The sequence below is a fragment of the Nerophis ophidion genome, linkage group LG23, assembly GCF_033978795.1.
Source record: "Nerophis ophidion isolate RoL-2023_Sa linkage group LG23, RoL_Noph_v1.0, whole genome shotgun sequence".
In the NCBI taxonomy this organism is placed as follows: Eukaryota; Metazoa; Chordata; class Actinopteri; order Syngnathiformes; family Syngnathidae; genus Nerophis; species Nerophis ophidion.
The window spans coordinates 1,530,775-1,543,669 of NC_084633.1; the positions used below are offsets into that span (position 1 = coordinate 1,530,775).

The window sequence follows — 12,895 nt, forward strand, 5'->3', positions numbered from 1 at the left end:
GCAGCAAAAACGCGCCAAACATTGATAAGTGAGAAGGTAGTGTTTTGCATTTTTTTCCATTATGCTTTGTAATGGATTCAAATGGGTGTAATTCTGAATTATTTTATGGTGCATGGATGTTTTTCTATAATATCCACAAATGGTGTTGTATTGCATTATGTGTGACCCTATCCCTTGGCATCTTTTTTTGGTTAGATTTTTTTTTTTTGCACCATGACTAGGGAAGGTTGTTTGCATTGGGTCACACAAGTAAATGTTGCGCTTGATATCATTCAAAGCATGATCATTGGTCATAGGCCTGAATTACTCATGTTGTCCACATGATAGTGACAAAGCAGCAGCAAAAAAAATGGACATTTAAATTGAATTGAAATCTCCCAACTCATGACGTCTCTCGGACCATAGTTTGGACACCCCTGGTTTAGAAGGATTTATAGGGTAATTATGGTTAGTAAATGAGGGATGATGAGAGACTTTTTAATCATAGAAAATCTTGGTCATGTAAATACTGCCTCTTTGTTAGGTTGGCATTGCAAATGACAATGTGTTCTTTATTGCCTTACCCCCCGGATACATAAAGGTAAAAAAAATATATATGAATATGTTGTTGCTGAATGTTTACACATTACGTTACTCAGAAGGCTTAGAGCGCTGCAGACAGAAACCAGAAGTAGGTCAGAGCAACACGGAAGGACGACAATTGTGTCGTTTGAGTTGATACACGTTGTTGCTGTTCCTGCTTTGTCTACACAAACTAGTATTAATTAGACAGTTGACGTTCATGTGAGACAAATTTGACTGCGAAACTTATGCAAAATAATTACAGATATTGGACAAAATTTGCAGGACTTGGTTGAATTTGTGTGAACTGGCCTTATTGCAACGTCACAAATCCCTGGAGGGCCCGAGTAAGGCACGACAAAGAATATTGCTTTTAGTAATAATTTGAACAAGTAAACACTAAGTGGCAATTTTTACACCTCAAAATGAGGCTAAACTCTCTCCATGACAATTACACATGATAACAATAAGGCGTCCAAAATGACATCTTACATAAACTACTGTGGCTGCCTTACATAAATTGGAGTTGTGTTTCTCTTTGAACCAGCAGAGTGCAGTAAAGTCCAGCAGTGAAACGGAGCCAACAGTGTTGCAATTTAAACCAGCTGGGTTTTAATTACTCTTCTGGAGGATGACATAACGCAGACATTGTACTATTTTCAATCAGTTTACAGTCTTGTCAGGGAGTGAGTCTTCCCTTGAATAATCAAGTAGAAATTCCGATAAAGTGGTTAAAAAGAGTATTTTAACTTTGGTTTCCTGACAACATCATTGCTACTCATAATAACCAATGAGAGACTATGGCAACACATTCTTGAAACTAACAAGAGTGTCTGGTTTTATGTAGATTTCATTAATACCCTTTTTATAGTTGCAAATTTCAGATAAATGAGCAAAAAGCACAAAACAAAAAAGTTTTTGGAGGGAATACACACACACAAACATATTATTGTATTTGTTACCTTCTTGAGACCTCTGAAAAATGCCTACCTGTTTAGGAACACATTTTCAAGATATCAAAAATTTGTATTTACAACATTAATAATATATACATACTATGCAAATATAAAAAAGGTAAGCGTTTAGTTATTTTTTTGTTTGTAATTGTTTTTTAATCTTCATTATTTACTTCAAGTTATTACAGTATGTCTCTATATACCGTATTTTTCGGACTATAAATCGCTCCGGAGTGTAAGTCGCACCTGCCGAAAATGCATAATAAAGAAGGAAAAAAAACATATAAGTCGCATTTTTGGGGGAAATTTATTTGCTTAAATTTAACACCAAGAATAGACATTTGAAAGGCAATTTCAAATAAATAAAGAATAGCGAACAACAGGCTGAATAAGTGTACGTTATATGATGCATAAATAATCAACGGAGAGCATGCCTGGTATGTTAACATAACATATTATGGTAAGAGTCATTCAAATAACTATAACATATAGAACATGCTATACGTTTACCAAACAATCTGTCACTCCTAATCGCTAAATCCCATGAAATCTTATACGTCTAGTCTCTTACGTGAATGAGCTAAATAATATTTAATATTTTACGGTAATGTGCTAATAATTTCACACATAAGTCGCTCCCGAGTATAAGTCGCACCCCCAGCCAAACTATGAAAAAACCTGCGACTTATAGTCTGAAAAATACGGTACATATTTATTGTTTTTATTGATTTTGGCTAAATGGGGAGCACTTCAATTTTTTACACACACTTGTCATTTCATATGTTGACCAGAGGGGAGATCTTTTAAAACCGACACACTGTCAATTTCAAATAAATCCCTCCATTTTGGGACCACACTAATTCTGATAGATTTCACCACCAGGGGTGCAAATGAGACATTCTCTATTAGATGCAATGGTTTTCTGTATTGGGACCGGGATTTCGGTACTAACTTGTTCACCCGTCCTCATAGACTGTAGTTTTCCTTGTTGACGTCTCAAGGTAGAAATACAATAACACGCACACACCACATACAGACACACACACACAGACTGGCTTTTGTATGGTCCATCTGAGCAGAGCCTTTCATTTAATTGATGGTATTCAGACGGGGGAATGCAGAATGTGCGAATGGATCAAAAAGAAGAAATTCATGTCTTTTGAGTAGCAGATTGGAAGTAATCAAATGTATTATCTGTATCACGTTGCTTGCTGTTATGTAACTTGGGAGGCAGACTCAGTAGTTAGCCTTTCAGCTACTGAATTCATTAATGTGCAAGCACAAAACACTCTTTTTTGGGGGGTTGCCTGAAGCCTGGTCCCTAAAAGCAATGAGTGTGCTTTCATACCCCTTACTCAAGTGGAAAGAGTGATAACTTCTGGTAATTGGTAGAAAATAAATGAAAATGACTTAAAAATATATCGGATCATGCAAGAAAAAGCAGCTTTGGTTGATAAAACACAAAAACACATTGTGCTAATGTTGATGTGAGCACGGGATTGCAGCACTTTTGTCAGTTGTCAAATATTTCAGTGATTTTTACAGTGTTTCTCTTTCTTTGGAGTAAAGATTGCAACCTTTTGAGTGGACACAAAATTCCCTAAACATTAAAAGGCATTGTTGTTTAACAAAAATGTGGATGTTTTCTATATTTTAAGTGCCGGTTCAGGCACCAATTTGGTAGTGGTACCACTTAAAATCTGGGCTGTCAAAAATAACGAGTTAACTTATGTGATTAATCACAAAAACAGATTAATTAGGCAATTTATTTTGAGCTCCTCTACCATAATGGTATTTCAAATACGGAGCAGGATGGTATACACTCAGTGATCAGGTCAATGCATATGTTGGATGAGCGAGGAGACTTATGCTTCAAAATACACCCAAACGGGATTTAAGGTGCAACGGTTACCAAGTGTTTAACAGATAAATGTTGTACTTTCTTTTTTGTTTATTTGAAAATATGTAACCAAGTAATTCACTGTGATTATTCACAGTTAATCAACCTTTAAGTATGATTAATCTCGTTTAAAAAATGATTTGACAGCACTAAAAGGCAAATGATATTCATCCTTAAAGATTGGTGAAGAGACTCCGATCAAAATACATCCTGATGGGACTTTAGATAAACCTCTTTTGAACAAATAAATGACATGTACTCAACTAGCGTAAAACCTTTAAATAATATTTATGTATAACATTCTGGTAATAAACTTGAGTTTATGTGAAGATATTGTGGTAATTTTTAAAGTTAATTCAAATGATACAATTAAGTACTGTAAATTCCGAACTAAAAGCCGCTTCTTTTTTCCTACATGAAAAACCCTGCTGCTTATTTGAAGTGAAGTGAATTATATTTATATAGCACATAGTGAAACCCAATATCTAAGTTACATTTAAACCAGTGTGGGTGGCACTGGGAGCAGGTGGGTAAAGTGTCTTGCCCAAGGACACAACGGCAGTGACTAGGATGGCAGAAGCGGGGGATCGAACCCGGAACCCTCAAGTTGCTCACACGGCCACTCTACCAACCGAGCCATACCGCCCCGGATGGATTTCTCTTCGCTGGCGGCCATAATAAAAATAAATGTATAACAAAAACAAGCAAAACACTTTAAAGAGTGTTTTCTTGTTTGTGCTGTGGCGCCATCTTTTCGATGGGTTCCCTCACTGCAGGTGCTGCAGTGTCCATCCATTTACCGGCAGTGTTTTTAAAAAAAAAATTCAAACAACTAAAATGTCATTCAGTCTTTGAGCCTTCCACAGCATTTCTACTCGTATGTATTCTTCATTTATCACTCCAAGCATTGTTTGTAAGTTTTACAATACAACTAAAACTGTAGGACTGTTTTTTATGTATATTTCTACATGCTATCATAATGTATTGATGCTAGTGTTGTTAGCATTAGTCAACATGCTAACATGTTTCCGAGTGTCTGTGTTAGTATTACTAACTTACAACTGAATTCTTTTGGAACCGTTTCAGTTTCATAAATTCCCCAGTGAATTCACCAAGACGTTTTTTTAGTCAGTTTAAATAATTAGAGAGATAGCTTTCGCAGCTTGTGTGTCCATGACGATGACTTCCGTTAGGAAACAATTAAGGTATGTACATAAATATTTACAGAATCTTGCTGTGTAAATAACTCTTTAAATCTGTGGCTTAAAGTCCTCTGTGGCTGATATATGGAAAAATATTTTCTTCTAAAATGTAGGGCAGGGGTCACCAACGCGGTGCCTGCGGGCACCAGGTCTCCCGTAAGGACCAGATGAGTAGCCCGCTGGCCTGTTCTAAAAATAGCTCAAATAGCAGCACTTACCAGTGAGCTGCCTCTATTTTTTAATTTGTATTTATTTACTAGCAAGCTTGTCTTGCTTTGCTCGACCTTTTTAATTCTAAGAGAGACAAAAATCAAATAGAATTTGAAAATCCCAAAAAATATCTTTAAGACTTGGTCTTCACTTGTTTAAATAAATTAATTTCTTTTTTTATTTTGCTTCTTATAACTTTCAGAAAGACAATTTTAGAGAAAAAAATACAACCTTAAAAATGATTTTAAGATTTTTAAAAACATCTTTTAAATTCCTTCCTCTTCTTTCCTGACAATTTAAATCAATGTTCAAGTAATTTTTTTTTTTATTATTGTAAAGAATAATAAATACATTTTAATTAAATTCTTCATTTTAGCTTCTGTCTTTTCGATGAAGAATATTTGCGAAATATTTTGTAACTTATGATTAAAATTCAAAAAAGATATTCTGGCAAATCTAGAAAATCTGTAGAATCAAATTTAAATCTTATTTCAAAGTGGATTTTAACCTATTTAAAACATGTCATCAAAATTATAAAGTTAATCTTAATCAGGAAAAATTACTAATGATGTTCCATAAATTATTTTTTTAATTTTTTCAAAAAGATTCGAATTAGCTAGTTTTTCTCTTCTTTTTTTCGGTTGATTTTGAATTTTAAAGAGTCGAAATTGAAGATAAACTATGTTTCAAAATTGAATCTTCATTTTTTTCCTGTTTTCTCTTTTAAACCGTTCAATTAAGTGTTTTTTTTCATCATTTATTCTCTACAAAAAACCTTCCGCAAAAGGAAAAAAAATGTACGACGGAATGGCAGAGAGAAATACCCATATATATATATATATATATATATATGTATGGATATATATTCATTAAAGGTAAGTTGAGCAAATTGGCTATTTCTGGCAGTTTATTTAAGTGTGTATCAAACTGGTAGCCCTTCGCATTAATCAGTACCCAAGAAGTAGCTCTTGGTTTCAAAAAGATTGGTGACCCCTGATCTAGTGGGTGCGGCTTGTATCCCGGTGTGCTCTATAGTCCGGATTTTAGGGTAAATTATTGTGATTAATCGCATAAAAAAATATTCCTTTGACAGCACTAATCAGAACACGAGTTGGTTCCAGCAATGACACATTTGGACATGCAGCTTTGACACCGGTAATTACAAACAAGCTTAGTATAATAAAAGGCCACCCAAACATTTGGAGCATCTTTGTGTGTACTTACCAATCGGAATTGAGGAGATCTGAGTGTAGATGTCAAGCATGCGGTTCCCATCCACGTCCACCAGGTAGTTGCCCCTGCTCTCCTCGTAGTTGCAGAAGAAGTTGACAGCGGCAACATTCTGGAAAGAAACAGCTATTTACCCCTTATGTCTTGAATAGTTGGTGAGAAACTATGTTGTAAGAGAATCACAGACACTAAAATCTAAGGAATACGCTGAATAATTATTTCCACTCATGAAAAGCCCCGAAACAGTTTATTATTCGTTTGTCAAAGTGGGAGAAAAATCAGTACGTCTCATCCAGAGTGCATCTGGAAAGTATTCACAGCGCTTTACTTTTTTGATATTGTGTTATGTTACAGCCTACTTCAATGTGGAATACATTGTTTGCCCTCAAAATTCTACACACAATACCCCATAATGACAATGTAAAACCTTTTGTTTTAGAATTTTTTGCAAATTCACATGTACAAAAGTTTACATACAATTGGAAAGAACATAATGTCATGGCTGTCTTGAGTTTCCAATAATTTCAACAAAATTATTGTTTTGTGATAGAGTGATTGGAGCACATACTTGTTGGTCACAAAAAAACATTCATGAAGTTTGGTTCCTTTGTAAATTTACTATGGGTCTACTGAAAATGTGATCAAATCGGCTGGGTCAAAAGTATACATACAGCAATATTTATATTTGGTTACATGTCTATCTGTGTTGGCCCTGCGATGAGGTGGCTAATTGTTGCCCGATTGTAGCTGATATAGGCATTGGCGCCCCCCGTGACCCCCAAAGGGAATAAGCGGTAGAAAATGGATGGATGGATGTCCTTTGACAAGTTTCACTGCAATAAGGCGCTTTTGGTAGCCATCCACAAGCTTCTGGTTGAATTTTAGACCACTCCACTTGACAAAATTGGTGCAGTTCAGCTAAATTTGTTGATTTTCTGACATGGACTTGTTTCTTCAGCATTGGCCACATGTTTAAGTCAGAACTTTGGGAAGGCCAATCTAAAACCTTAATTCTAGCCTGATTTAGCCATTCCTTTACCACTTTTGACGTGTGATTGGGGTCATTGTCCTGTTGGAACACCCAACTGCACGCAAGACCCAACCTCCGGGGCTGATGATTTTATGTAGTCCTGAAAAATTTGGAGGTAAAACTTATTTTTCGTTGTCCCATTGAAAGCACCAGTTCCATTGGCAGCAAAACAGGCCCAGAGCATAATACTACCACCACCATGCTTGACGGTATGGATGGTGTTCCTGGGATTAAAGGCCTCACCTTTTGTCCTCCAAACATATTGGTGGATATTGTGGCCAAAAAGCTCAATTTCAGTTTCATCTGACCACAGAACTTTCCTCAAGAAGGTATTATCTTTGTCCATGTGATGTCAGATGAAACAAAAATGCACTAATTACTAATTTTGCACGACACTAATTTAGTCAAGAGGAGTGGTCAAAAATTCAACTAGAAGTTTGTGGATGGCTACCAAAAGCGCCTTATTGCAGTGAAACTTGCCAAGGAACATGTAAACAAATATTAACATTGCTGTATGTATACTTTTGACCCAGCAGATTTGGTTACATATTCAGTAGACCCATAATAAATTCACAAAAGAACTAAACTTCATGAATTTTTGTGACCAACAAATATGTGCTCCAATCACAAAAAAATAAGAGTTGTAGAAAGTATTGGAAACTCAAGAGAGCCATGACATTATGTTCTTTACAAGCGTATGTAAACTTTTGATGGCAACTGTAAGTATACATAGCTTTTGCTTTGAAGCTAAAAAGTGAGCTCAGGTGCATCCTGTATACACCGATCATCCTTGAGCTGTTCCTACACATTATTTGGAGTCCACCTGTGGTAAATTCAGTCGATTGGACATGATTTAGAAGGCACACACTGGTCTATATATATATAAGGACCCACACCTGACAGTGCATGGCAGAGTACAAACAACAATGAAGTAGAAAGAATTGTCTGTTGACCTGAGAGACAACATCGTCTCAAGGCACTCATCTGGGGAAGGGGACAGAAACATATCTGCTGCCTTGAAGGCCCCAATGGGCACATAGGCTTCCTTCATCCCTAAAAGGAAAAACATTTGGAACCAGTCTTTTTAGAGTTGGCCGGCAGTCCAAACTGAGCGATGGCGAGAGAAGAACCAAGAACCCAATGGTCAGCATTCCTCTGTGGAGAGAGGAGAACCTTCCAGAAGGACAACCATCGCTGTGGCAATCCACCCATCAGGCCTGTATGTCCAGATATGACCAGACGGAAGCCATTATTTCGTAAAACTTTTCCAAAATGCACCTGAAAGACTCTCAGACCATAAGAAACAAAATTCTCTGGTCTGATGGGACAAAGGTTGAACTATTTAATGTGAATTCCAGGCATCATGTTTGCAAGAAGCCATGTACCACTCATCTCCAGGCCAATACCATCCCTACAGTGAGGCATGGTGGTGGTAGCATCATGCTGTGGGGGTGTTTTTCAGTGGCAGGAACTGGGAGACTAGTCGGGATAGAGAGAAAGATGAATGCTGCAATGTACAGAAACATCCAGTGTTTTCATGTTTTTATTTCTATTTTTATCTATGTTTCTGTTTTATGTAGTGTTTTTATGTCTTTATTTCTATATATATTCTAACTTTCTTTTTTTAACCTTTTTTTAATACTTTGTAGCACTTTGAGATTTTAACAAATGTAAAAGTGCGTTAAAAATTATTATTATTATTATTATTATTATTATTATTATTATTATTATCATCCTAAATGAAAACCTGCTTCAGTGCATTCTTGAACTCAGCTTTGGCCGACGGTTCATCTTTCAACAAAACTCACAACCAAGATATTAAAAGAACGGCTTCAGGCTGTGCATTGACGCTTCCCATCTGACCTGATGGAACTTAAGAGGTGCTGCAACGAGGAATGGGGCGCAACTGTCCAAAGATAGGTGTGCCAAGCTTGTGGCATCGTATTCAAAAAGACGTGAGGCTGTAATTGCTGCAAAAAAATGCATCAACAAAGTATTGAACAAAGGCTGTGAATACTTATGCACATGTGAAAACTGAATCATAAGAAAACCGAAGCAATTTGTCCGATAGGAAATTATGTAAATCCAGGTCCACACACACACACACACACACACACACACACACACACACACACACACACACACACACACACACACACACACACACACACACACACACACACACACACACACACAACCCAGATGGCACAGCCCTGTGCGTATGTTTTCCTAGTCTTCCCTCACTTCCCATGAATGAGTCGTTATTAAGCTACATTTTGTTATTACAGTTGATTGATAGTTTGCCCCCGGGGCCTTATGGCCGTACCGCAATGTGAGGCTGAGTGCTCCCATGTGCTCTCCTTCACTCACAGTGCCAACAGCTGAGTGCATCACAAGCTGCTGTCTTTGTGAATCAGTAGCAGAATAAACGCCCTGCACCGGCAAGAAACTCTCACTCTTCTACTACACGTATGGTGGTGAACGTGCGGCAAGTGTAAATGTCCGCAACGCGAACGCTTATGCATTTATTACCTGCAAGAAGCTATGAGGAGAATATACTTCATCGGTAAATAATATGTTTGTACCTTCCTCAATACATCTTTTATTATACAAACCAAGATATTCTTTATTTGTGACAGAAATTCTTCCAAACATGATGTTTTTACATTTTTCTGGCTGGCTGAAATATTGTGGAAATTAATTTATAACATGTTCCGGTCAAGTTTGCAATTACAAAATATTATTCTATTATTAAATGGATAAAGTAAAACATTACCATGCAGCAATATAAAGACTGTTAACCTGTACAACATGTAACGTACAGAATATCAGAAGCATTCATTCAGATAGAAATATCACAGACTACTTTAGCAAACATATTTGACAATCAGAGCATGACCGTGACAATCCACAATTTGTTAATAATGCATGAAACCGGTACAAACAGTTGTTGTAGCTCCTCCTCTGAATGCTAGTGTATTCTGTGTTCCAACAAAAGACAAAATCTGGCAAGACACCAATGCACTGAAAGTATTTTTCTTTTTAATTGTCATTAAATCGAGTTTGTCCTTTTTGTTTTGAGGCGTTTAAAAAAGCATATTATTTGTCCAGTCATTGTTGTAAAACTTGAAAATTATCAGTCTAGGGTACACTTATTAATAGAGATGGATTTTTTGCCGATATCCCATGTTTCGATATTGTCCAAGTCTTAATTACCAATTCTGATATCGATATATACAGTCGTGGAATTAACACATTATTAGGCCTAATTTTGTTGTGATGCCCCTCTGGATGAAATAAACAATGTAACAAGGTTTTCCAAAATAAATCAACTCAAGTTAAGGAAATAATGCCAACATGGCACTGCCATATTTATTATTGAAGTCCATCCATCCATCCATCCATCTTCTTCCGCTTATCCGAGCTCGGGTCGCGGGGGTAGCAGCCTAAGCAGGGAAGCCCAGACTTCCCTCTCCCCAGCCACTTCGTCCAGCTCTTCCCGGGGGATCCCGAAGCGTTCCCAGGCCAGCCGGGAGACATAGTCTTCCCAACGTGTCCTGGGTCTTCCCCGTGGCCTCCTGCCAGTTGGACGTGCCCTAAACACCTCCCTCGGGAGGCGTTCGGGTGGCATCGTGACCAGATGCCCGAACCACCTCATCTGGCTTCTCTCGATGTGGAGGAGCAGCGGCTTTACTTTGAGTTCCTCCCGGATGCTAGAGCTTCTCACCCTATCTCTAAGGGAGAGCCCCATCCCAGAGGAATCAGTGCTGCAAGGGGTTCTGGGTATTTGTTCTGTTGTGTTTATGTTGTGTTACGGTGAGGATGTTCTCTCGAAATGTGTTTGTCATTCTTGTTTGGTGTGGGTTCACAGTGTGGCGCACATTTGTAACAGTGTTAAAGTTGTTTGTACGGCCATCCTCAGTGTGACCTGTATGGCTGTTGAGCAAGTATGCGTTGCATTCACTTGTGTGTGTGAAAAGCCGTAGATATTATGTGATTGGTCCGACACGCAAAGACAGTGCCTTTAAGGTTTATTGGCGCTCTGTACTTCTCCCTACGTTCGTGTACCACTACGTACAGCGGCGTTTTAAAAAGTCATACATTTTACTATTTGAAACCGATAGTGATCATTTCCGATATTACATTTTAAAGCATTTATCGGACGATAATATCGGCAGTCCGATATTAGACATCTCTACTTATTAATGATGAAAAATTATATCTCTGTGATTAATCGCGATTAAATTTGAGTTTACTAAACAATGCGATTAATTGCAACTAAATATTTAAATCTTTTGACAGCCATAATAATAACATGTATTGTTTCTGTATTCTAGTCATTTTTAGCATACGGTGGCGTATTATTTTAACTGACACATCACAATGTTTGCTATTTCCTTCAACAACTAGAACACCACAAATCATGGCAGACTTTATGAGAGACGACGACTACTTTGGGACAAACGATGATCAGAACCATACTGTATATTTTTGAGCCTGAATATAAGGAGGATGAGATACAAGTTTAGAAGGTAAGTAGCAAGCGGATCCAGCAAGTAGCGCTAAGAGCTAAACAACATTGTCTTACATAAGTATTAAAATTACAACTAATGTGCAGTTCCCCTTTAAAAGCATACGAGAGCCTTGACAGTGTCAATTTTCTGTCAGATTTCTTTTAAAAGTTTCCGAACTTGCAATAGTTTGCAATAAACTAACAACAATATTACGAATACAATTTATTGACATTGGCCATGGATTGGATGGGAGTGGGGTAATTAAGTATTATTTGAAAATATGTTATTCTATGATAGTAAAAAGGACACTGTACAAATATTAATGATACATATATATGTTTATTATTAATGAAATATTGCAAATTCAGGTACAATATAAACCAACAATGGAATATCTATTCCAATATATACAGTAGATACTGTATACACATTTCTAGTGTTAAACAGATATGAAAACATTTTTTTTATGATGATGTAAGTGTATAGTATGTAAATTCATTAACTATGATAGCTGGATTGGAATCGTAGCTGATACAATTATAAATCATAATGTGAATCTTGTTTATACAGAGTATTAATACAGAGTTACGACTACTGGAAAGCGCTCTAAAATCAATCAGGTTCTAACTCTAACAAAGCCCCTGAACATATTGTGGAAAAAAACATAAAAGGAACATGTACCAAATTCTCTCTTGGATATAGAACAGTAATATTGCAGGTCGATAACAGTAACGTACAGACTGCACAAATATTATATCTCTTATGATCAAAACTCAAAATCAACCCCTGACTGATATGCAAAGAAGGTTATGTTCTGAGAAAGGCTAGTCAAGGTAACCCATTCATCCATCCATCCATCCATTTTCTACCGCTTATTCCCTTTCGGGGTCGCGGGGGGCGCTGGCGCCTATCTCAGCTACAATCGGGCGGAAGGCGGGGTACACCCTGGACAAGTCGCCACCTCATCGCAGGGCCAACACAGATAGACAGACAACATTCACACTCACATTCACACACTAGGGCCAATTTAGTGTTGTCAATCAACCTATCCCCAGGTGCATGTCTTTGGAAGTGGGAGGAAGCCGGAGTACCCGGAGGGAACCCACGCATTCACGGGGAGAACATGCAAACTCCACACAGAAAGATCCCGAGCCTGGATTTGAACCCAGGACTGCAGGACCTTCGTATTGTGAGGCAGACGCACTAACCCCTCTGCCACCGTGAAGCCCATTCAAATACACTGATTATTCAAAACCCACCACTTGCCATACAGCATATGCAAAGGTGGTTAT

At 37.5% G+C, this 12,895-nt stretch overlaps 1 protein-coding gene across 1 annotated transcript in view; it reads right to left on the reverse strand.

Annotated features, from left to right (window-relative positions):
• Positions 1–12,895, reverse strand: part of LOC133541709 (4-aminobutyrate aminotransferase, mitochondrial-like) — a 74,017-nt gene that overhangs the window by 31,365 nt on the left and 29,757 nt on the right. Inside the window, exon 5 of the mRNA XM_061885267.1 lies at positions 6,054–6,171. Coding sequence (XP_061741251.1) covers positions 6,054–6,171 — 118 coding nt within the window. The remainder of the gene's footprint in view (positions 1–6,053; positions 6,172–12,895) is intronic.